At 34.9% G+C, this 27015-nt stretch overlaps 2 protein-coding genes and 1 long non-coding RNA gene across 3 annotated transcripts; 1 reads left to right on the top strand and 2 right to left on the bottom strand.

Moving 5' to 3' along the window:
- Positions 1-204: 204 nt before the first annotated feature.
- Positions 205-6514, top strand: LOC108983523 (ethylene receptor 2-like). The gene is made up of 3 exons (XM_018955176.2): positions 205-879; positions 1233-3116; positions 5563-6514. The coding sequence occupies exons 2-3, from the start codon at positions 1365-1367 to the stop codon at positions 6103-6105; spliced, it is 2295 nt and encodes a 764-aa protein (XP_018810721.1). The 5' UTR covers positions 205-879; positions 1233-1364; the 3' UTR covers positions 6106-6514.
- A 7398-nt stretch (positions 6515-13912) lies between these two features.
- LOC108983535 lies at positions 13913-16413 on the bottom strand. The gene is made up of 4 exons (XR_001994890.2): positions 16102-16413; positions 14569-14629; positions 14448-14487; positions 13913-14334 (listed from the first exon to the last, which is right to left on the bottom strand). It is a non-coding gene; the product is annotated as an uncharacterized LOC108983535 (long non-coding RNA).
- Positions 16414-24898: 8485 nt separating this feature from the next.
- On the bottom strand, positions 24899-26531 carry LOC108983511 (AT-hook motif nuclear-localized protein 20-like). The gene has a single exon (XM_018955157.2). The coding sequence runs from the start codon at positions 26005-26007 to the stop codon at positions 25153-25155; it is 855 nt and encodes a 284-aa protein (XP_018810702.1). The 5' UTR covers positions 26008-26531; the 3' UTR covers positions 24899-25152.
- Between the last annotated feature and the right edge of the window lie 484 nt (positions 26532-27015).

Below are 27015 nucleotides of genomic sequence, written 5' to 3'. Positions count from 1 at the left end.
TATCCTTTTTTTTTTTTTTTTTTCTCTAAACTTTTTGAAAGTTTTATCTGACGAGGACGCTAAAGTTTCAAAAGAGCGTCCAAGTACTCTTCATGTTAAAAACCACTCAGCGGGACCCACATCCTCTCCCCCACCTTTTCCCCTTCCTTCTTCCCTTTAATTCCTCCCCCACCCCCACGAAACAACGGCGCGGAAACCCCCCCTCTCTCCTTCTTCCTCTCTCTCTCTCTCTCTGGATTTCTCTGCGGAGCGATTTTTCTTTCGACTTTTATTTTCGGGTTCGTTTGGGAATTTAGAAAACAGTGAGAGCGAGAGATACAGAGAAAAGAGAGAAGGGAAGGAACGTTGGAGAAGGAGAATACGGAGGAGTCATAATTTACTTTCTTTTATTGCCATAAAGGTGGTAGCTGAAGAGTTGGGAAAAAAAGGGCGAAAAAGAACGTCCGTTTCGGGTTTGCTTTTTGTACGTGGTTTGGCGGATAGTGTACAAGCGATTTACACGGCGGGCCGGCCGGTTTTGTTCTGGGAGAGCTGGATTTTGATATGCGCATCGGGATTTATTGACTGGCTTCTATCACGTTTTAGTCCAATGGAGGAAGAGGAGGTAGTGGTGGCGGGGGCGGGGAGTTGCTGATATGTATCAATGGACGGTGTCAGTGTGGATTTGATTTTTCCTCCTGATGAACAGATAGCAAACGAAAAACCGATTGGATTGATGGGCGTCTAAAAGGCTCTGCATGTGGGTGTGAAGATCTGAAGCTGCGCTTGATTGCAAAATCCAGAGCTGAGGCTGTAGCTCTCAGCTACCGTTTCTACTTTTGGTCTACATGTCTGGATCTTTTTCTCCGTTTTATTTTTGGATTCCTTTGCATTGTGAAGGTTGGTGCTTACTTCTCCGATACTTGAAAATGGTTTTCTTATTTATGGTTTTTGTTTTTATGTCTTTCTTGGAAGTTCTTTGGCTACTCTTCTTCTTTTAGAATATTATATCGGTTGAGAAAAATGTCGTCATCTTCACCGCTGTACTATTCATGAATTTACTGTAGTATCGAGAAGCTATACTGAACCGATTAAGGAAAAATTATAGAGAAAGAGAACGAAGCTAAATTGTTATATTTTAAAAAATAGTTTTTAAAGCAGGCTTGTTGGTGTGTTAGATCTTAAAGCATTCCAATTAAATTCTGCAGATTTTGATTAAGCTTCCCAGTTTTTCTGAACATGTTCTTTGACAGGAAATGAGTATTGAAGATGGGATTCTGAGATTCTAGTTGAAGACATTTTGTTGCAGAAGTATAGTCCGTACTAAAATTGGAAGATTCAAACTTTATTGTTAGATGGATTGAAGAAACAGTTGTTTGGGTGCAATGTTTAAGGCATTGGCATCTGCGCTGTTGATTTCACTGTTTATTTTATCGGTATCTGCTGCCGATAATGGATATCCCCGATGTAATTGCGAAGACGAGGGTAGCTTATGGAGCATTGAGAGCATTCTACAGTGCCAGAAAGTGAGTGATTTCTTGATTGCCGTGGCCTACTTCTCGATCCCCATTGAGCTTCTTTACTTTGTCAGCTGCTCGAACGTCCCTTTCAAATGGGTTCTATTTCAATTCATTGCCTTCATTGTTCTGTGTGGATTGACCCATTTGCTCAATGGATGGACTTATGGTCCACACCCATTTCAGCTAATGCTGGCTCTCACTGTCTTCAAGATTCTCACTGCTTTGGTCTCTTGTGCCACAGCTATAACGCTCATCACTCTCATCCCTCTGCTTCTCAAAGTGAAGGTGAGGGAATTCATGTTGAAGAAGAAGACTTGGGATCTTGGACGAGAGGTTGGAATAATAAGGAAACAGAAAGAAGCTGGTTTGCATGTTCGGATGCTTACACAAGTGATTCGGAATTCACTTGATAGGCATACGATTCTGTACACGACTCTAATCGAACTATCTGAAACTTTGGGTTTGCAGAGCTGTGCAGTTTGGATGCCTGATGAGAAGAAAACAGAGATGCACCTGACCCATGAGGCTTATGGAAGGAAATATTCAGGTACCTATAATTTTTCCATACCAATTACTGATCCAGATGTTGCAATGATCAAGGTGAGTGATGAAGTAAATATCCTTAGCCCCGACTCAGCACTTGCTGCTTCAAGCAGTGGAGAGTCAGGTGAACCGGGACCCGTGGCTGCAATTCGAATGCCAATGCTTCGGGTTTCCAATTTCAAAGGGGGAACTCCTGAGATGAGGCAGGCTTGTTATGCAATATTGGTTTTGGTTCTTCCAAGTGGACAACCTAGATCTTGGAGCAGCCAAGAACTTGAGATAATTAAGGTTGTTGCTGATCAGGTTGCTGTGGCTCTTTCCCATGCTGCACTCCTTGAAGAGTCCAAGCTCATGAGAGATAAATTGGCGGAGCGAAATCGAGCATTGCAACAGGAAAAGATGAATGCCATGATGGCAAGCCAGGCAAGAAATTCGTTTCAAAAGGTAATGAGTGATGGGATGAGGAGGCCAATGCACTCAATTTTGGGTTTGCTTTCAATGATGCTGGATGAGAATATGAGTAGTGAGCAACGAACTATTGTTAACACAATGGTGAGGACTAGCAGTGTTCTATCAACCTTGGTAAATGATGCGATGGACAATGCTAGGAAAGATAGTGGAAGATTCCCGTTAGAGATGAGATCATTTCACTTGCATTCCATGATTAGAGAAGCAGCTTGCTTAGCAAAGTGCTTGTCTGTCTATAATGGCTTTGGCTTTGCAATCGAGGTAGAGAAGTCACTGCCAGATCATGTAACGGGTGATGAAAAAAGAGTTTTCCAGGTGATTTTGCATATGGTTGGGAACCTGTTGGATGTAAACAATGGAGGGGAATTTGTCATACTCAGGGTTTTTTCTGAGAGTCGAAGTCAAGGAAGGAATGATCATATCTGGTCGACCTGGAGACATAGTTCATCTGATGGGTATGTATATATTAGATTTGAAATTGCGATAAAAAATTGCAGTTCTCAGTCGGAGGGATCAGTTTCAACAGCACAGACTGGTGGTAGGAGGTATGCCAGTGATGGACTTGAGGAGAGCTTGAGCTTCAGCATTTGCAAGAGGCTAGTGCAGGTGAGAATGATAGATTGAGTGCATGCATATTCATAAAAAAAATGATAGACTGAGTGCATACATAGCTGTGATTTTTGAGTAATATAAGACTCAGAAACATTAGAATTTTGATGCTATACTTTTCTTTTTCTGAGTAATGGAAGACTTGAAACAGAAAATAATTGTGAAGAAGGGTTCCGCCGGAAATAACTACTATTACACAAAGCTGATGGCGCATGTAAATGGTACTTTTGTTTTTTCCTTGAAAAATGGCTCTGATTGGTTATAAAAACTGAAACAAGTAGTTCTTAAAACCAAATAAATTAACCCCTCTGATGCAGTAGAATGCTTCTTTGGTTGACCACTTGGGAAGCATAAGAACTAACGCTATTTTGTTTACTATGCTATTTTCAATTAACATGTACTGTCATTGTACACGGTTTTCTTGTTTGGTTTGTTTGAGCTTTATCTGGGTTTGATTGCCCACACTACGAACTTTCTGCATGTTTTGTGTGAAGAACTTAGTGTGCCTTAATGTATGGCTCAGTTTGAGCTTGTAACAATCCGGCCCGATAATTCTCAAGTCGAAATATTAATAATTTTTATTAGACCTAAATTATATTTAATGAGCTATATTGGATAAATCTACGAATGATAAATTATTAAAGTTGATTAAAAGTTTTAATTTGGCTCAGTAATTAGGTTAAATCCCACTTAGTATTGAATGAGTTACTCTTTTTAGAATTTAAAGATTGGCCATTAGAAATTTATTTCAACTTTAAATCATCACTGATTGAAGTCTCCTACGCAGTCTCAGTCACTGTCAATCCTATATTGAATGAACTGCTAGATTATGTTTTTAAATTCAAATTCTCTACTTAGATGATCACGATTGAGTGTTCAGCAGATTAGTGTCACTACATATAACTGAATTCAACTCAAACTCATCGACACCCTCTTCCAAATCTCTCTATAAATATCTCTCTTCCGCGTGTTATTTTAAAAAAACCATAAACCTCCATAAGTGCAACGGCTGAACCCAAGGTACTTAGGATTAGTATATGTTAGTTAGTTATAGATATTATTATTAAAGCTAATTTTTTGGAAGCCAGTATTTACGTATCATGCATGCCATAATATTTGCAAGCACGTCATTCATCATGTTTCATTCTGCATATTATAGTTATATATGCATTATATGTATCTCACACTGCATAAAACACATAAGATTTTATAAGATCAAATGTAAGATTAGCATATGTTAGCTAGTTATAGATATTGTTATTAAAGCTAGTTTTTTGGAAGCTAGTGTTTACATATCATGCATGTCATAGTATTTGCAAACACGCCATTCATCATGTTTCATTCTGCATATTATAGTTATATATGTATTATATGTATCTCACATTGCATAAAACACATAAGTTTTATAAGATCAAGTGTAAGATAAACTCAGAATAGTTAATCATATGGCTATTTAGATGCATGGTACCAATGCAGTTTCAGGGTGGATGTGCAAGCCACAGACTCAAGCGTGGTCCACCATAATATATGCCAGAATACTATCAGCAGCTCCCCTTGCGGTCACAGGACGTGGGTCCGGTGCACAACCATGTACACATAGTTAAATGTGTCAAATAAATCAGATCAGTTAGTTAATTATATATCAATCATGCATAGCATAAACATCAGTATGATCAACATGATTTTAAGCTCAACATGAAATATTTTATGAAAACCTTGTTAAGTATGTTTACGTTATGATAAGTTTCTTACTGAATCATCAACTCATTTTAGTTTTTTTAATGTTTTTAAACCACCTTCATAATATTTATGAAGGTAAAGCTACAAGATGATACTTAGTCTAGGAAGACATGATAGTGGCCTAATCATGTACAAAGATTTTAAGTTATGATTTTTAAGGCACATATATTGAGAAATTTTAATAAATGTTTCCGCGCACTCGCATTTATGATTTCAGTGTTTTAATACAAAACGACTCTATTTATTATAATGAATCTTTATACTTGACACTTCCTTTAGAAAAAATATATATTTTTAAGTTAGATTCAGTAGTAGCACTCCAGTTTCCGAGAATTTTTAAAAGTGATTTTATTGTTAGACTTGGGGAGTAGGGTATTACAGAGTTGCTCTCAATGGTTTTTGAAATCTTAAAATCCAGAACTTTGGATGCCATTGTCACGATCGTCCCTTGTAAAGGGTCCAAATATGTATTTGCATTATTACAAGATGGAACCATTGTAATATAGGATTTGTTTTCATATTTTTTTTTTCTTATGAGTATCTCACAGAATGAGAAAGGGCTACTGCTAGTGCTGTTTTAGTTGGTTTCAGGCTATATCCATTTTTAACTTTACACCTGTTGACGCAACTGTATAGCTCTGACAAAGTCTTTATTTTTTACCAACTCTTTTTCAAATATCCGACCACTCATCTATTGTTGCAGTTGATGCAAGGCAATATATGGGTCATTCCTCACCCTCAAGGGTTTGCTCAAAGCATGGCACTTGTTCTTCGGTTTCGACTCCAACCATCCATTGCAATATCCATCTCAGAACCTGGAGAATCTTCAGAGCACCCACATTCTAACTCCCTTTTAAGAGGCTTACAAGTTCTACTAGCTGATGATGACAATGTGAACAGGACTGTGACACGAAAGCTGCTTGAAAAGCTTGGTTGTGTTGTCACTGCTGTTTCTTCTGGATTTGAATGCCTTGGTGTTATTAGTCCAGCAGGTTCTTCTATCCAAATCGTTCTTTTGGATCTACAGATGCCTGAGTTAGATGGTTATGAAGTTGCAATGAGAATTCGGAAATTTCGTAGCCAGAGTTGGCCACTGATCATTGCCTTGACAGCAAGTGCCGATGAAGATGTGTGGGAAAAATGTATGCATGTTGGAATGAATGGAATCATTCGGAAACCAGTTCTGTTGCCTGGTATTGCCAGCGAACTTAGAAGGGTCCTGATGCAGGCAAACAGGGCTGTATGATGAATCACAGGCTGTAAGTTAGAAAATTGCAGCGATCATGATTCCTTCAGATCTTTTCGGACTCAAGAAAGTGAACAACATTATTTGGCTCCCTCAATAACCCTCCAAACTTCCAGCACAGAGATGTTATACACAACATTCACACTCAAAATGCTACATACAAAATTAGGTCACTCTCTTTTATGAATCTGTGTGTTTGGGCTTAGTTGTATTGCATAGATAGCTTATATCTAATCTTAGTTAATTAAAATTATTTCCAGCGCACCCTTCCAATGAAACAAAAAAAAAAAAACAACGTGGTGCAAGTTGTTTGATGGGTTGCTGGGAGGCAATATGGAACAATGATTTGAGCAATGCTGCAACTTCTGGAAATTTAAGGATGTTTGTTGAGGGGCATCTAAAAATGAAATGAACCGAATGTCCTTTATTAACCAATTTATTCATGGTAATTGGTAAATTTGTAAGTCGAATTTGTGAAAATGGATTGCGATGCTTTACTTGAAAAAAGAAAAAGAAAAAGAAAAATCACAGGGACAATCTATTTTCGACAACATAAATTACAAAGATTTGAGTTTTCCAACTTACAACTTAACGTATAACCACAGCTTGTTCTGGAGTCACATCAGTCACAAAAAAATTTAAAAATAATAATAATAAAGTTTATACATAACTTTATAATACATTCGGTATGAATAAATATATAAAGAATTTTACTATTCATCATTACATATATTACACAATCATATTTATTTTTATTTTTTTTTTAATTTTATTTCCTCCTAAACGATTGCATGAGCTTACATAGTATAAGCTTCTCTTTACAACTAGAAGATGCCCATTATCTTTCAAAGAAGGAAAATGATTTATACACAATATTTTCTTATAGAGTAATGTTATATACAATTATAAAATGTACAAATGTCGTGTAGTCGCTTTGAAAAAGAGTGGGGTCTATTATTAAAAAATTAATTTCTTTTTATATGAATATCATATTTATTCACTTTTTTTAAAATGATTGTATAGTACTTGTACACTCACGACTGTAAATATAAAAATATCACTATCTTACAATATTATTATGAGATGTGCTGTGAAAATATATTGTGTCATGTCAATACTCAAGAAGGAATGGATTGGGAGAGCAGCGGGAGACGTACGGGTCAATTATTAATCGTTGAGGTTACTTGTTCCGATCGAAACCATGCATGAATCTCCTCAGTACGTACGTACATGCATGTACATGGCCTCTCTTATTGCCTTTTTTCGTTTCCTTGTGATCATGATATCCCGCGCGTGGTCCCTTTACTTATTCCACACAGCACTCAACCCAAATTGGCTTTTAATATTTCAGCAATGAAAATGGTCAGGACATGAACTTCTTTTCCACATCACAGCAAAGAAATTATAATACTATATTAATTTTTTTTTATTAGAATAATGCTAGATAGTTGTATAAATATTACACATTTTTTTTTTAGTTATATTAGTTTTCTTGGAAAAGAGGTATATATTAGGTGGTTGCTCATCATGAATCATGAGGTTGGTGAAACCCTTGTCAACATTATGCCATATATAGATCTTGGGCATATCATTCTCGATCGATATTCCTGCCCACCACCCGCCATCTTGATCATCTTTTTTATTCCAGCTTGATCAATCCAGTGAGCTGTAAAATGTTTATGATCCATCCTAACAACCGAGATTTTCGATTTTAATTCAAATAAACCAAATCTAAGGTACATCATGATCACGTTCAAGCTATGCATAATAATCGAAACCAAAAAGATAAGCATCTCTTGGGAATTAGCAACGACTTGGTCAAAATCATCAAGGTTATTATTGAAGTGGGAGGGGAAAACAATGGATGTTATGCGTGTTCCATAGATTAGCTAGGGATATTGAGGGGCCTCGATCTTATCATGGAACATGTCCAACAGTCTGATTTGCCTATATATATATATATATATATATATATATATTAGCTAGTAAACATCAACTTTTCTTGCATAAACATCTCCTGGGATTTGTTTTTATCTAGGAATGGAGTGTTGTGCCAGGGGCTATGTATCCTAATATAATATTAGAATAAAGTATGAACTTCTAAATCAGTTGGGTTGCATGAAGTGCATCTAGCTAGCTAGCCGAGTCCTCTGCTGCTCTACCTTTCCCAATATCTGTTTATTTATTTCGTAAAGAAGTCCGTCGTTTATCCTTTTTTTTTTTTTTTTTTTGTTAATTGTCTTTTTAGCTTAATCTACAGCAACTTGCGGGATAGAGACGAAGAGATCATGGGTCTTCCATTACTCAAGCCCTCGTGGCATAATTTTTGTGGATGATTAGGAACGAGATGATATTGGATATATTTTATGAAAAATGATATGGGTAATTTAGGTATCCTATGTTTTGTAAAATCTTATCGATAAAAGTGAGATTTATTAGACAAGTGTAATGTTATATGTAGAATTGGAGTTGTGCAGCTCTCGTCTAATTTTTTTGAAAAATAGTAGAAGTCATTGTTTTAAATTTAATTTTGTATGTAAATTTTAGATTTTTTTTTTTTAAATGGAATACGTAGAAGACTGCACATTCAAGAACGGCAAATTTTATAATGGATTTTTAACTTCTTTTTTTAAATTTGCACGCCTTCAAATTTATATATAATAATATTTTTTTATTCGGATTTTTTATAATCTAAATAAAAATAGATATAATCTGTAACAACATTAAATATTAATCGATAAATAGTATGAACTCTAATATTATATTATGTCTTTACATCTATTATAAAATATATCTGAGTAAAGTTAATAAAACCTTATTGGATCGAGTTGCACAACTTTGCATGTTGAGAATATCTAAAAATGCATTGGGTTGCGTGGAGAGATTTTCCAGCATCTCGAGTAGTTAATATAGCTAATAAGAGTGTAGTTTACATAAATAATGTTGAAAATAAGGGGAATATATATAGAGAAATGATATTTGTAATTGTGAGTGTGTAAGTGTCGTATAATTACTTTAAAAAAAGTGAATAAATATGAAATCTATATGAAAATAAATTAATTTTTTAATAGTAGACTCCACTTTTTTTCAAAACGACTGCACGACATTTACGCATTCTACGACTGTACGTAACATTACTTATATATATATTTATACTTAAACAGTAATAATGAACAATACTCTTATTTTACGTTTTTCTTCTTCGTCCCTCTTTATATTCTCAAACCAATATTCAGCACAATAGATCACACAATCACCACAAAAATATCACAAAATCACCACAATAGATCACAAAATCACAACGACAGATCACAAAATCATAGCAAGCACAGATCAAACTCACTGAAATCAACTCAAAATCACTGTAGGATGATCACAAACTCACCGTAAATCATTCTAATTCTACAAAATCACAAAATTTACAAATTTACAAAATTACAAAATGGGAGAGGTAGAAAGCTGGGCATGGAGGAGCAGGGGAGGTGTCGTGGAAGGCTGGTGGTGGTGTTGTGGGCTGTAGGCGGCAGATCAAGGCTGTCGTGGTGATGCGGATCTAGGCCGTCGTGGTGGGCTTGGCTAACGGCAACACTATGGGGAGAAACTCGTGCGTGTAGAGGCGCTGCGTGGTGGGGCTAGGGAGGAGCTAAAGGTGGTGAGTTTCCATGGAAGTGGTCCACAGCGTGAGGGGAACTCGGTGGTGGTGCTTGGTGGAGCAGGGGCTAAGCAGCGGTGGCTCAAGGGTAGAGAACCCGTGCGTTGAGACCTATTTCGAATTGCTCGCGTGCGGCTAAGGGAGGAGCTTCCAAGGGGCTTCGACAATGGGGTTTGGTCGCCACTGTGAGGAGAAGCTGGTAACGTGGTCGGTGACACCATACGGTGGAGCACGATTGCTTGAGGGAGGAGATTGGATGAGAGAGGGAAGACGTGGTTGAGCGGAAAGAGAGAGAGGGAGAAAGGGAAAGCGAGGGGAAAAAGAAAGTTTTTGGAATTTAAATCTGATCTTTCATCATAAATCTCCAAATTTGATCTAATGTTAAAAATTTAAATACTGATTTAAATTAATTTAAAATAGATAATCAACATATAAATATCATATAGAAATAAATTATCAAATTTAATTTATAAAATACTAATATTTATTATTAAATAAATGATAAAATTTTGTTAAATATTTTTAAAAAATAAAATTATATAAATAATTAAAATTTTAACATAATTTAAATATAGAATCTTTATCTTAGGCAAACGTCCCTTGGATGTTACCTACTACTAGTGTATATATATATACATATATATAAATAATATAGAATAAAGAAATAGATCCCACTAATAAGTTTTTTATTAAAAAAATAGATCTCACTAATAAAGAATAATTTTTTTTATACTTTTTTTAAAATGAGATTCACTTTTTTACAAAGATTTATACGAAATTTATAAATCATTTCTTACCGGCTGAGGCAGATCCAAGCGTCCTCCCAATGTAGAAAGCTGCTCCTCGTCCCAATGTACAGAGATTTGCTTAGCAATGATCTTAATTTTAAAAACAGTAAGTTGCTGACTTGAGGAATTTGGACTTTGCTGTCTTAAATGCCTTCTTAATCAATTTATTATGAGAAACTACAGGTGCAATCGTGAATCTGTAATTATTATATAATTATTTTTAAAAAATATAAATAAATATAAAATTTACATAAAAAAAATTTAATAATAGATTATTTTTTTTAAAGCTATTGCACAGTTCTTGTAAATTCTACGACTGCATAATATTTACGAATTTTATAACTATAAGTAACATTACTCATTTATTATTGAAATACTGGTTGATTATAACTAGTCCCATTTGTGCCTTTGTTTTCAGAGCGATGCTACTTTGCCTCCCAAGTAGTATCGCTTGGTGTTACCGCTAGTTGTAAAAATAATTTTTTTATTTTTTTAATTTTTTTATTCATATTTTTTTAATATTTTTTTAATATTTTTAAATATTTTTAAAAAATAAAAAAATATATCAATACACTTAAAATCATTTTTATTATTATTCGATAAAAAAAATTACCAAACGGTCAAACTGAGCAGTACGTTTGGGACAACATAGTAGCATTTTTCTTGTTTTTATTCTTTTCACAAAACATGGCAAACCGTAATATATATATATATATAAATATATATATATATATATATATGTATATTACCGAGGTGCCGCTAATTGTCCACAGCCTTCACTTATACTCTTCCAAAAGTAGAACCATTCGATTGATATATATTGAAATATTTCAGTGCATCCAATTAGATCAATTTCGACGTTTTATACCAATCGATCATATAGCCTATGAATCTATGAGATCCCTACTCAAAATTATTCATTCTGAATATTGTTGAATTAAAAAAAATAATTGGGCCAAAATACCATTAATACCATTTTTATGGTGGTCCCATTTTTTCCTAAATGATTACACGTACGTTTTAGATTTATACCAATCATTTTTTTAAAGATAAAATCAGCATTATTGGGCTTTCAAATAACTCCATTAGGCTGATTTATGGGCTCTCTAACACAGGTTGGTTGGCCCAATTGAAAGCGTTTGTGGCTGATACTTTGCAGGTTTTTCTCCTAAGTCCTAATTACCTTAATGGGCCCAAGGATTTACTTTATTGAGCACGTCTATGGACTTACAGCATTAACCTAGCAAGCCTAGCCCAATCTCAATTTCATCTCCATCGACATCCTCCTTTTTTTTTTGTCTACAATGCCAAGTAAATCATCTCTATAATTTTGTTTTCGCGAACGATTTAGCGTATAGAAATTTTAGATTATATATGGTCCGAACTAAATTGATTGGATCAAACCTACTGAAAACCTATCATTAAGAGATAAAGTCAAAAAATAAGGCAGGAAAAAGATAAGGCAAAAAAGTTGGTTTAGACTCATAAAAAAAATATATATCACAAGTTAAGTTAGACTATCACTAAAAAGTAATAATCTCTTAAGGAGCAACTCCTCACAAATAGGGAGTTCAGGACCGTCTCTCTCCTTGCATTCTCCACCAACACTTCTAAGACTAAATTCTCTCATTATATTGAGCGATATGTGAAGCCATGAGACATTGTAAAATTACAACCTGATATAGTGAATTTTGCCCCAACAACACTTGGACGTAGACTTTTATGCCGAACCACGTAAATTTATGTCTCTTTTATTTACTTTTATTCGCTTATTTATTATTTCTGTTATGGATGAACACGACAAGTGCCTTATCGAAGCCCGAATCATTTCGTGGGTCGGGGATACTCTTTCTTCATTTCTGGTCTGTTGGCAATTTTTGACAGTAAACAAGTTGACCTTATAAATTGCGAGCATCTGTCAAGGACTAAATTGACTGGGTCAAACCCTCTAAAAAACTATCACTAAGGGAAGAGATAAAACCAAAAGATAAGGTATGAAGGAGATAAGGTAAAAATGTTGACTCAGACTCCTAAAAAGAAAATATATCACAAGTCAAGTTGGACTCTATCACTCCAAGAAAATAAACTCTATATAAGGAGCAACTCCCCTACAAATAGGGGGCTCTAGATCAGTTCTCTCCATGCACTCTTCACCAACTCTTTTGAGACTAAATTCTCTCATTATATTGAACGATATGTGAGTCTTTGAATACGTTTGGGTAGTGAGAAGTATTGAGAATGTTTGTGAATAGTAATGAAAAAGTAATAATAAAATATTAAATAGTAGTAAAAAGTAGGTGAAAAGTAATGAATAGTAGAAAAGTAAGTAAAAAGTAATAATAAAATAAAGAATAGTAGTGAGAGTACTTGAGGTACTCTCACTTGCCAAACATAGCCTTAGAGGCTATGAGACATTGTAAAATCACCACTTGATATAGTGAATTTTTCCCCCAAAAACCCATGGAATTAAGCTTTTATGCTGAACCATATAAATTTATGTCTCTTTTATTTACTTATTTATTATTTATGCTATGCATGAACGCCACGAGCATCATATTGAAGCCCGAATCATCTTGTGGGTCGAGGATGACTCTTTCTTCCTTTCCAATTTGCTGTGCAATTTTTGGCATTAATCAGGTTGACCTTAAGAATCGAGGGCATCTGTTGGGGACTAAATTGACTGGGTTAAATCCTCTTGAAACCTATCACTAAGGAAAGAGATAAAATCAAGAGATAAGACAGGAAAAATATAAGGTAAAGAAGTTGGCTTAGACCCCTAAAAGGAAAAGATATCACAAGTCAAGTTGGACTTTATCACTCCAAGAAAATAACCTCTATATAAGGAGCAGCTCCTCCACAAATAGGGGGCTCTAGACTGGCTCTCTCTATGCACTCTCCACCAACTCTTCTGAGACTAAATTCTCCCATTGTACTGAGCAATATGTGATGCCATGAAACATTGTAAAATCACCACCTGATATAATCGATTTTGCCCCCAACAATCCGTTGACATAGACTTTTATGTCGAACCACGTGAATTCATCTCTCTTTTATTTATTTTTATTCGTTTATTTATTATTTATGTTATGGATGAACGCAACGAGCACCGTATCGAAGCCCAAATCATCTCGTGGGTCATAAATGACTCTTTCTTCATTTCCAATCTGTTATGCAATTTTTTGACATTAACAGTCCCAATTGAAACTAATTATGATCACGAGCCCTCAAAAGTATTGATCATTAATTTATCTAACATATTCACATAATATAATGAGTTTTCCTTTGAAAAATAGGGTTTTAATTCTCAACTGGCCATGGATGACTAACCTGGCTCAACATAAGCCAAAAGGGAAGAAAAATACTGATATGGTCCAACCAATTATATTTCAACTCCAACTTAATCAGGTTAGAAGTTTTTATTATATGATGGTCAGGGACGCAACTATAGATATAAGAAGATAAAAGTGTCAATGTTGAATTACCTCGTGCGTTTAGAAGAGAAAAAAAAAAAGAGTAAACCTGGGGAGAGGTCCGGCTGCTCCCCCTCATTAAACAGCCCTCCAATAGCCTTGCGCCGCATAAGCTGTTTATTGTGTTTATTCTGCATTTGCATACACCCGATCAGAGACTCCACAATTGAACCTTGCATTTCCTCTCCTTGTGCGCAAGAACCAGCTTCTGAGACTCGGTTTCTTCAATTGCCACAGTTTTTGTCCTCTTGTTTCCAACATTCACTGCCTTTACCTTGCCTATTTTAACTTCCTTTTCATCTTCCTTCGGCTTAATTTCCTGCACATAAAATTAGAACACAATGCTAACATATGAAAATCTACCCAGAACCCATTACAAGCTAATATATGAAAATCTACCCAGAAAATCTACGGTCACATATTCAACCTCACCATCTCTTTCTGGTAATGATCTTAGGGTAGGAGGAGGAGCCTGCAAAACCAAACCAAATAAAAAATGTTAAATTTCAGATGAAGATTTCGGTGAAGAAAGGGGTCTTTATAAGCTCATCACCATCAGATCTATCTGGTACTTTTCTTCTTTGTGATTCTCAGCCACAGAGATCGTTGAATTCCTGCATAACATCCCCATCCACAAAAAAAAAAAAAAAAATCAGGTATCAGTTCACAGCTTTACAAGCTCTGGACAGAAAAGTTCAAAAATAAAAATCTAAAATGCTCATGCTTTTTTCACTTTCGCATCGTCGTAATTATCATCCAATCTGAGCATAGACAAATCCTTTTCTTGGTGGAGGTGCAAAGAGACGGGCTTGAGAGCTTGGAGATGGAGACGAAGATGAAAAGAGGAAGAGAGCTCGGAGAACAACAATTTTTGCCTCTTGCGTGTGGTGATTCTATGTGGTGAGGTCTAACTAGCTTATTGTGTTTTTTCCTACGTGTCGATGTCTAAATCGAGGGCTGCTCTTTTATCTTTAATAGCCTGACCATCCCGCAACGGCTTTGTAAAAAAAATTCAAACACGTACAACTATATTAAACAATATTTGACACCCTAGGAAAGGTTTTGTAACTTGTTAATCCTTTTTTTTTAATTTTAATTTTATTTTTTAGAAAGAAGATAGTACTCCAAGTTTATTAATTGACCTCACTTATGGCGGAAGAAAATCGTGGTTACAAGCCAACACTAGAGGATACATAAATTCCATAACCCAGGCATCAAAATCAAGACACTATAACCCAAATCTACACTACTTATCAAAAAAAAAAAAAAACCCAAATCTACACATTTCCTGAATAAACAAACCTGTTTAAAGCACAACAAAACCAAGTACGTTGTAACTTGTTAATCCTAATTGGTCATCTCCTAAAACTTGAGATTAAGAACAAAGAGATCACTCGACTTTTATTTGCTCGAATAAACAAAAATAGTCATATAAGAAAATTTTATTTCCTCAAATAAACAGTGCTATCATCGTGATGTCCCCAAGAAACTTAATTGCATGCATGGTAATGTTTATATAAAACTTGGAAATCAATTATTATGTAGGGAGTTCATATATTACATAGTTGCTGACTATAAATAATATTGTTGAACTGATCTCACGGGTTGATTTTGTGTTTTGAAGGGGATTTGAGTGGACTTTAGGTAGTTTTTAAGCATCTATGGAGTGAATTTCATTTTGAAGAGATCTTATTAAGTTTTCGACATGGTCACCAAGAATCTTATTGTTTCGTTTACCTTTTATTGATTTTTTATTTATTTATTGTGGTTTCTTAGTATTTGTTTATGAGTTTCTCTTCTGTAGTTCAGTAGATGTAATATCCAAGATATTTTTTCAAACAACTAGATTATTTTACGTTGGCTCCAGTTTTTCAATAGCCATCCTTTCAGCCTCAGTGTTTATCTCCACCAGCTCAGTAATCCTAATCTTATCTCCACCAGCTCAGTAATCCTATCCTCAATCCTCACCTTTCCCTCTCTATAAAAATCCCACGAAACCTCTATATTAAACACAACACAAAAACGCAGATAAGGGAAAACAAACCCAGAAAACCTGTAACAGCCTCTGCAAAACCGAGCCACTTACCTCGCCGGAATCCTCCACAGAGGACATCGGAGCACCACCACGCCGACGGTAAACCCCTTCTCTTCCCCCGTGGTTTTCTCTCTCCATCTTTATCGGTAGTGGCTTTTAGCCGTGTATTTGTGCTGCCGTCGCCAGCCACCTCAAGGAAGTCGGACCACCTCTCCTCGGCCACAGAAATCTCCGACCAGCCCAACCCCTTCGAACCCACTCCTTTCGGTAAGCCCCCGACGGGATCCCTCTCTCCCCATAAATTCCTGTTTCGGTCTAAATCTCTAACTCTCTCTCTCTTGCGTCGCACCACTGTCCAGAGAACCCAGTAGCGTCTCCGGTCACTTCCAGCCACCCCAGAGCCGCCGTCGCCTCTGCCTCCTTCTCTCGATGAGTATCGCACGACTCTCTCTCCCGAGCCCTCTGTTTCTCTCGCATGGCCTGTTGCAAATATTTCGTTTCCTTGCTCATGCCTTTTGGCTTTTATTTTACTTAAAAAGAAAAAATCTACCCAACAACTTCTTACCATTCACACTTCTGTACATCACATTTTTTTATCTTTTATTTTTTTTATTAAATATTTAATATATAAATAATAAATAAAAGAATTAAATTAGTTTAAAAATAATAAATTTAAAAAAAATTAAAAAAAATTAAAAAAAATATAATATGTTGAGATTGAGAAGTTGTATAGCATTACTCAAGCACCTTGAAGAATTAAGGTTAAATTACATCTCGGCCTTTTAAGTGTCTACGTCAGATTTGTGTCTTAACTCGTTCTGCACATAGGCTGTCTTCTCACATGGGCCTTGGGCTTCATATTTTCTGAGTGGGTTGATTTCATAAACTAATATTTTGTTTTAATTGGGCTTCGACTCATATGGACTTGATTATTTTATTTGAAGTTGGGTTGGATCTAATATTTTAAGTTGAGTTTAATTTTATTAAATAAATATGTTGGTTCAAAAACTTTATTTTTAAAGAAATTAGTTAAGGATTTTTAAATTAAATTACTAAGTATTAAATTATGAGTAAACTTAGTAATAGTGTACTAGAATTTTAATATTAATCTGATTAAGTCTATTTTATTAAACGAAATTTTAGTGATTACTTTGATAGATGTTGTCATAATTATGTTATTAAGTTGTGAATTGAAAATAAAGAAATATGTTAATAATATTTAAATGATATTAATATTTATTAGATTTCTTGTAAGATTGAATAATTATATTAAGAAATTAAACTTATTTTAAGAATTGAGGTTCTTATGACTTATTTTTAATAGAATTAAATATATCCCAAGTATTATACTAAATTATATCATGGAAGTAAAAATATATTATTAGTATCTTAAATATTTTAAGATATTAGCATTCATTGATTTTCATGATAAACATAATATTTACTTGATTATGTTCTAAGATATGAATTTAATTAAGTGGGATTATAGGACACATTTTTCTAGATAGATTTAGTGACGTTAATACTTCGTATAGGTGACGAGCTATGAAATGAGATTCAGAAAGCAGTGCTAAGAGGTAAGTAATTTGATCATAAATTAGAATCGTTACAGTTCAGCTTATATATAACTATTATTCAAGCCAATTCATTGACAATCATTATTTATATACCACTCATGTCATATGCAAATATGTCACCAAATATAGCACACGATCATGTTATTCAGCATCATGTTCAGTATCAGAAATTACAGTTATTCATATCAGTATGTATATCATGCATCTCATGTCACATAAAACACACAAGCTATCTTAAATCAAAGTGCAAGATAAGATCAGATCAGTTAATCAGATGATCATTCAGTTCAGTATTCAAGGTGGACGTGCAAGCCACGAACTCAAGCATGGTCTACCGTAGTATGTCAGAATAATACTCAGCGGCTCTCCTTGCTATAGTGGGATGTGTGGTCGGTGCACAATCTTGCACACAGAGTTAAGTGTGTGGGCCAGATTAATCAGTTAATCAGATAAATCGATCAGATCAGTTCAATCAGACAGTTAGATAAATCATGACAAATCATGCATAACATAAGTATCAGTATGATCAGTCATGATCTTAAGCTCTTAGCATGTAAGTTTTATGAAAACCTTATACTTATTATGTTTACGTTGTAATGGATTTCTTATTGAGTCTTCGACTCATTTTAGTTTTATTTCATGTTTTTCACCACCCAGGCGATGATGATCAGTATGAGCAACCATACTAGGCTTAGAAGGAGCAGACTATGAACTTATTGATTTTATTACTGTCTTTTCTGCTTCAGTTAGTTTAGAAACTTGGATATGACTATGTTTTAGACAATGGTTTGCCTTAAAGTTTTCCGTTAGAATAAACAATGTTTATTTGTGAAAAATTATGCAAGTCTCTTACTTGACTTCAATTAGGCATGTACGTGACATTCCTAAGCCTATGAGAAATGGGTGTTATAGTAGAACACACTTATATATATATATATATATATACACACTCACATTACTTAAATTACTTAAATAGTAAAATTTGGTTTGTAGGATGCAGATTTTAAAATTTATCTCCTAAATCAAATTGTATCATGCATACAAGTAGTTTACTAGGTGTGCTAGCGCTCTACAGACCCTTCTAAAAATAGCATCTTTCTTTGTTTGTTTAGAAGAGTTTTGTGACCTTTTCGTTAGAAAGAGAATAATGTATGGCATCTTTCCCCTAGTCACAAAGTTACATATAACGTTTTTTTATTAGTGTGACTAGATTATGCTAATGAAATGATTAAGTGGAATGAACTAAGACTTCACTTGACACCCTTGGGGCGATCGTCGACTGCTCGGTCAACTATTCAATAAAATCCCAAGTAGAGAGCTTGAGAAATGTATGCAATCTCGTGCTCGAGCAAACTTCAGATCATGATTAGACTTCTAAATAATTTTGAAATCTTCATTTAACCCAACTTAATCGTGACCTATACAAACTTTTCAATTTGAGAGGCCACAAAAGAAATCGTAGTTACATACCTTATTTGAGAGGTAACCTTGCATGCACATTGAGTATTAAAATCTTAGTTCGCATCTCTCATTTTTACAAGAGAAATGCATGAATCACAAAAAGATCATATAAAAATAAACTTATAAACTGACATGACTTGATGTAGTATTTAAGATTGTAAATCTATTCCTATTATAAAGGAGATCTAGCATATCATATGAAACTAAATCAGTTTGTAGATTATTTATTTTTATAAAATCTCTTTATGGCTATAGCATTTCACTTATTATAAACACAATTACTATATATATATATATATATATATATATATATATGTATGTTCCCGGCCTTGATTGTCTTGTGATCATTTGATTGCTTGGATTACCATCGGTGGATTCATCGGTATTCCTGGAGTTTGGGGGAGTGGACAAGTTTTTTCGTGGAGACATGTGATATATATAGATCAGGGAGTTTAGAGTAGATCTGGATCTATATATTATATACGGAACATAGATTTAGTAGTTCGGTCGCGAGAGATCTATAGTCTAATGTTTGATTTTACAAAAGTTTTGTGTGATATTGTTAAACATATTGTAATATCTTCTTATAATTGAGTGGAGTTTTAGGGGTGCGTGGTGTCTAATTAACTAGCATTGAGACAGCTGGTTTTTCTTTTAAAGAATTCTTGAAAAGTTTTTAATTCCTCGAGAGATCAAATCTCGCGCGTGACTGCTTATAATAATTAGTACGTATATATTTGCTTGTTTAGAAGGATTTTGTGACCTTTCCTGCATTAGAAAGAGGATCATCATGTGCAGCTACCACCGTTTTCTGGCCTACTCACAAAGTACGTAACAGATATATATATATATATATATATATATATATATATAGCTAGAACGAACGTATAAACTAATTGCTTATATATATATATATATATTAATACGACTGGATCGATTAGTGCTAATCAAATCATGATTAAGTGGAATATTGATCAAATACGTACGTACGTAGTACTGATCATCATGATCTAGTACGTACCTCTGATCTGGCTATTATATATATATATATATATATATATATATATATATATATTTATATATAGGACGACGTTATTAAGATCTACCACTGAAATTTACAAGAGTTGTAGGCAGCCATGCACTGATCATTTGATCGATGATCAGACGACATGTATAGAATTCATATATTGATTTATACAAGAGTTGGGAAAATCTTATTTACTTGTTCAACAGGATCGAATACTGCATGCAGCCAAAAGCTTTTTTTTTTTTTTTAAGTTTCTTTCTTTAATTTATTGCGTTACATATATATATATATATATATATATATTAATTATATGCAAAACACTAATATTATTTCAGGCTACGTGGCCGTCATTACCCGTTGGAATCAGCGTTAAAATCTTGGTTTTGATTTAATTGCATGCATTTCAGATATTTTGGGTAATAAGTTTTATATATATATAAATATATATATATAAATATTTATTACAATTAATCGTGCTAGTACTACTATAATACGTATCAGACGAGTAAATAAAATATAGTACTTCATATTATAACAAAAAAAAAAAAAAAAAAGCAGAGATATAAAACGTATGTTGGAGTACTTAATATTACGATGATCGATCATATTGATCGAGCACGTAGTTAATTAATTATAAAGATTCGTCGACAAAAGGACATTTAGGGAAGCCATTATTTGTAGCTTCATTGTTATAAGATTGATTAATCTATAATAAGGGCAGCGATCGATCAATTACAGTGAGTTACAGATCATGATCCAGAGATCATATCAATTAAAAATATAGTAACTAGCTAATCAATCAAAGTTACTTGGAAAGAGTTAAATAGGCTTATAAAAAGCATGCATATAATTATATCAACAAATCTATTCATCATCCTCCTATCATCTCATGACGTGGCATTATATATATAAATATATATATATATATATATATATATATATATTACGTACCCTCTAATCTGGGCATGCAACTCATTTAAAAAATAATCAGGCATGCATATATAACTTCGCATTAAGAAATATTAGAGAAGACACGATATATAATCATTCAATGAAAAAGTAGGGCTACATGATCATGATGATATGGTCAAATTCCCTAATTAGGCCTTCACCGGAACAGTGATCAGTATTAATCCCCATATAGATGACATGTTTGTTTTTCTCTACCCCGGTGAATTCTCTTTAATTTAGCATGAGTTGCAGTACCAATTGGCAAGAAGCTGCATGCAGGGGCTAGACGTACAAAACAGCTTAATTATAAATACCCATGTTAAAAAAAAAATTAAAAAACTGTAAGATAGTTCACTAATTAATTATTTGTTGAGCTCACTTGTGTGTGTAGTAGTTCAATCGCAAGCATATATATTATATATATATATATATAATATATAAGGGGTTCTTAAACTTATTGAAATCATATGCTTGCCATTATTAATCAAGAACATGAAGATATTAATCTTCAGACCACATTTTAGGGTTTTTTGATCATGTGTTGACAATTAATTATTAGCTCCCAATAGTAAAAACCCTATTATATCCACCTCTAATACATCTTAATTTATCGCAAAAGTTGCTTTTTCACTCTCAAGAATAGAGCTGAATGACATTTACTACAAAAAAATTGCTTATTTTTATTCAGTTATTTCTTGCGGAAATGATTATTTCTTGTTAAAATGAGTTTGTTTTTGTTGTAGATAGTCATTTTCGTTACAAATAATTCATCACAAATGTTAATTTTTCTTATGGTGATATTGATCATCATCAATTTTCAAACATTAGGTTAAAAGCTATATTGCTCAGTGGATCGAAGATGGCGTGTACTCCACGACGTTAAGGCCAGCACGGCGAGATTGAATTTCAGCATCAATGACACGTCGACTCGAAATTAAGAAAAGCCAACATGTTCCCAGGTTTCACTTGGGTGATGTTTGCCGTTGCCCCACCCATTAATAAAACTTAGTTAATTAATTGCCCCTTCTCATGTAAACCCGCGGGCTCTAATAATATTATTATTGCGTGGCTTACATTTTATTAAAGTAGAGACTTGATGGATTCATCCCTTAAACTAATGAATTAAGTTATAAATTGATCTCACTATCTCATAGATAGCGATGTACTCGCAAATACTCAGAAAGCTAGGGATCATGATCATTATAAGGAACAAAAGGCAGAATTATATTTGTTTTTAATGGGGTTAGATAATGATTATATTAATGAACGAGCTAATCCATTATATATCTAAAGAAAAAGTGTCCATGCCATTGATATTGGCGCATACATACAGCGACTTTAGCATTGGAATGGTGTATCCAATTACGTTGCTACCAATTTTATAATAAGGTTTACTAACTTTGCCACGTGAATCCATGTGAAGAGGGTCCTCCATGTTGCTACACCTTTAGGATCCTTTAGGTAGAAGTTGATTAAACTACTATTAAGTAGGATCCAAATCAAAGTTTTTCTTAACTTTATCAACTAGCTTTATAAGATCTTAATTTACTACTGGCTCTAGCCAGCAGGGGTTTGCTGAGTGCACTTCTATTTTATTAATCTGTGGGACTTAATTAATTTGGTTCATTAATTTTCTTGAATTTTGAAACTTTTTTGAATCTAATTCACGCGATTTCCATGAGTAAAAATGTTTTCTTCTGATGATCTCTATATCATGCAAAACAACTGATCATTACTTCTAGTAGTACTTATGAAATGATATCGGACATGAGCTAGTACCGATATTGTACCCTCAGTTAGATTGAATCCTTTGCTTAATTTCCTTCGTTGTTCCATGACTTCCACCGGAGACCACCCGCCAGCTTTTTTATTCTTCCTTTCTTTCTCCTCGATAGAGAGCATGAGATAGATTCCTTTTTTTTTTTTTTTTTTTCTCTCTCGAAGGAGTTACATTGCAGCGCCTTCATGCGAGTGTTTGAAAGTTTCTTCCATTAATTCTAGGGCTTTGATCTACAAAAAATTTGTCCGGGAGAGATTTGACTGAAGGCTCCCTCTAAGCAAATTTCTCAAGGCCAATTTTGGGGTTGAAAAAACCAATTTCTTAAACCTTTTTATTGATAAAAACCAACAGCGAGCAAAGTACTGATGCTTCAAATTAAGCTAATCTCAGACACCTAGCTGTTAGTTTTGCAAAATTACCAAAAGTAATCTGAAAAACACTATCCTTAAAAATAGCACAATCACACTTTCAGATTCAACGTACCTACCAAATCAACCAAAGCCTGGCAATACATGAATAACTTTAGGTGCATTTAACCATTCTTTCACTACTTGAGGAACACGTACACTGCACGCTCAATCAATTCTAAAAACATATATCAAACCCAATTTATAAAATTCTGCATTGTTATGAAAGGGATCGACTCCTAGCTAGCTAGCTAGCTAGTACTACTAGTAGTACTAGTACTTCGATCGAGTGCATGTGATCATCTATATATATATATATATATATATATATATATATATATATTCATATATCGTCGCATGTCACGAAAAAGATGCATAATCATGTGAAGATTTATAAACCGGAAATAATTCGTAATCTAATTGTTTTTCCTTTAATTTGGTAACTAATAAACAACAAATTAGTTAGTACACAAGAATGGTTGTATATATTCTACCGAAAGGTTTGCAGTTTCCCCCCTCTAATTCTAATTTATTATATGTTCTTTTATTATTACTGTTATTATTTTATATATATGGATATCATCACCACTCAGTCACGGAGAGCTGTCCACCATTACTGTACCATATATGTCGGTCGGAAGACATAGGTGGTGGCATGGCTGCTGTAAATTGCCTTGGCAGAACTAAATTAATACGTTATATATAAGCCATATATAGAAGATCAGTACTGCGCATGCTCGATCGACAAGAAACTGGTTTGAATGCATGTGTACGTACTTGCTGATCTCAAGTTCTTTAATTTAAGCAACAGTACGTACATTATTACATGTTTGTCTGTAAAGAGCTGAGAGTACTGCACCCTGAATTTAAAATCATCATTTGCATACAAAGGATGAATTAATGTAATATAATTATATAAATATTAAACACATGTAATAAAATACTACGCCATTAATTGATACGCGTAATAAAATAACAAAGACTAGTGCAGATATCTCCTACTGGCCGGGAACCCTTTTGACATATATATATATATATATGTAAGAATACCAAATTATTTATCAAGATGGATGGATATATAGAAATGTTTTATTTATTATCATGCATACCCATTAATTAATTCCGTCTTAAAATTAGAGAGCCTAATTAATTAGCGGAAGGTTTCCCCAGTGGAAACCATCTTTCTTCATCTATATATTCATCCCTTTTACTACTCTTTAATTAGTTCTGATGAGTACATGAAGCTCTAAGCTAGCTGCAAGTATATATATATAGAACAATCATTCTCAAACCCTAGCTGTCATATATATGTGTTAATCCTCCAAACAACAACACTGAAAATTGAGTAACAACTTAGGTCTTACATCTAATAATATGCACACATGAGCACGCACCACAGTTGGTGATCTTCTTGTGAGTAAAGGAGACGCAAGCTTAAAACAGATATGAAAGTTTCCTGATTAGCATAAACAGAAAACATTAATCTTATAAGACTCCTGATCTCCAAATACCAGAATTCTCCTTATCTCCCAATTATATATATTAGTCTTATCCATCATATCAGATTAATCTACCATGTTCATTAGGATTCAATAATAATATTAAATTAGAAATATAAACTACGAAATCCAAACAAAATTTATCAGAAACGAAGCTCAACAAAGATTTTAATATTCAGTTAGTGGGGGTTAAAAAACTAAAAAGACACCAGTACTGATCATCTTTTTTATTGCAAACAGAGAGAGGATCCAGGGTACTAGACAAATTATATAAGAAGCCTAATTTACATTGAAAACACCGAGTGGTTTATTTTCTTCACATCTTTTCTAGCTATCTCCATTTCATTATCTAACATCCAAATACAACAGAGTTGAAGATTGATAGAAACTACTGCAGTTTTTAGTAAGGAGGCCGTGCGTGAGCCCAAGCATAAGCATCGTGCCCCATCTGTGCGCTGTTGGGGAGTAGATTTGGTGTCAAATTATAAACAGGCAGCGATGAGCTGGGATCTGCAGGATGCAGCCCAGCGGCATGGTGCAGCTGTCCTGCCCCACTTCCGCTACTCCCAATTGCGGGTGGGGAGCCTCCAGCTGCAGTTCCCTGACGCACTGCGTTGCCTGCAGCCTCATCTTCATCCTGATGATCAAGAGGCAATCTCTCATAGGTTGCATTAGAAAAGGTTGCGGCAATGATCATGACTGGCCCTGCCGCAACCAATGAGCCAACCACACTTCCTCCCACTATCTGCCCTTGACCTCCGGCTAAATACACAGTGAGACCGGTCGAGCCCGGAGGGGATGGTCCGGGAAGAAAGGCCCCGGTCAGAGACAGGATCTCAAACCTGCCTTGAAGTGCTACCACAGCGCCAGGTGCTGCAGGTTGTCTCAGGGTGACGTTAGCCACGGAGCCACTCCCGCTAAGCACACAAACCCCTCGTTGACGCCTCCTAGCGAATTGGGCTATGCTTTCTGCTATGTCAGCATTACCAGCCACCTCCATGACATGGCTCTTGAGCACGTTTGGGCTGTCTCGAGTCACAAAGATGGGTGGTTTCTGTTTGTTTTTAGACCCAGGAGGCCGTCCTCTTGGTCTACGAGGGCCAACCTCAACCGCACCCTCTTTAGGCTCGTCTCCGTTGTCTCTATCTTCGTCTTCATCTCCTCTTTTGCCGTTACTTCTGTCGTTGCTTTCGTTCATGGAAATCTGATCTCTGTGGCGTTTGTTTAGCACAGAAGAATCTGCCGCCGGGTCCATGCCCGGCAACCCCACTTGCCCGGTCCACCACGGATTAGCCAGAGCTGCAAATTGAGGCAACAGAAAGTGGAAAATAAAATGACCAAACAATTAAATTGCTCGTCTTGTAACAGGTGATGAAGATTGGTTCTCTCAATTGTCCTCTAGGCTTCTTTGAGAATTTTGAGATCAAAAGGTCAAATCCACAGATGGTTCAACAAGAAACTCTAGCTAAGGGTTGATCTTCTATAACCTAAAGTGCTCGCTATGAGAGATAAAAGAAAGAGAGAGGAAAGCGGATAAGAAGGGAGAATTAGATTCAATTTGAGCAAAGAATCAAGCAAAGAGAAGGAAAGAAAGAAGCCCTTTAACAAGTGATCAAGCTGAATTAATAAGATCTAGAACTCAGAAGTGATCTCAGGTGAGAGGACATGGAACAGATGCAAAACCCTTGGTAGAATCAAGCACAAAGCGAGAGAATATAATAATTAAGCACCGAGACATTTGTATTACATATAAGAAAATTTTAAAAAAAGAACCACAAACAAACAACTAATAAGAACAACTGTTTTCCCTTTTGTTTTGATCAGCTCCCAGTTGTGATTTGGGGAGTCAAAATTTTATTTTTATATTTATTTTTATCCCTTCCCTAGTAAGCTCTGCTTTTAGGGCTCTTGGAAATTAGGGTTTCGTGGGGTCGCGTGCGCGTCGGCAGGTGGGAGCACGTCGTTTTCTGGGGGCCCGACATAGGAAACGAATATATGAGAGAGAGAGAGAGAGAGTAATGGTTGGAGGACCTAGTATTAATACTGCTACTTCTTGCTCCCAATTACCTTTTACGTACATGCCTGCCAGCTTTGAACATGTTTTTTTTTCTTTTTTCTCTTTATAAAGGGTCGAGATCACATATACAAGAGTCATTCCTTCTTATTTTTATTAATAAAACTCTCATTTACTATGGAAGAATACTATAAACAAATCCCCTGAGTACATTTTGAACTTGTCTTTGAATTTATGCGCTACAGTAGT

The sequence above is a fragment of the Juglans regia genome, chromosome 12, assembly GCF_001411555.2.
Source record: "Juglans regia cultivar Chandler chromosome 12, Walnut 2.0, whole genome shotgun sequence".
Classification (NCBI taxonomy): Eukaryota; Viridiplantae; Streptophyta; class Magnoliopsida; order Fagales; family Juglandaceae; genus Juglans; species Juglans regia.
The sequence above is the reverse complement of the archived record's forward strand: the minus strand, read 5'-3'. Positions and strand labels throughout refer to the sequence as shown.

Coding starts and splice junctions, on each gene's coding strand:
- LOC108983511 (XM_018955157.2), bottom strand. CDS start 26,007: ATGGACCCGGCGGCAGATTCTTCTGTGCTAAACAAACGCCACAGAGAT.
- LOC108983523 (XM_018955176.2), top strand. CDS start 1,365: ATGTTTAAGGCATTGGCATCTGCGCTGTTGATTTCACTGTTTATTTTA. Junction 3,117..5,562: donor TTTGCAAGAGGCTAGTGCAG/GTGAGAATGATA, acceptor CTATTGTTGCAG/TTGATGCAAGGCAATATATG.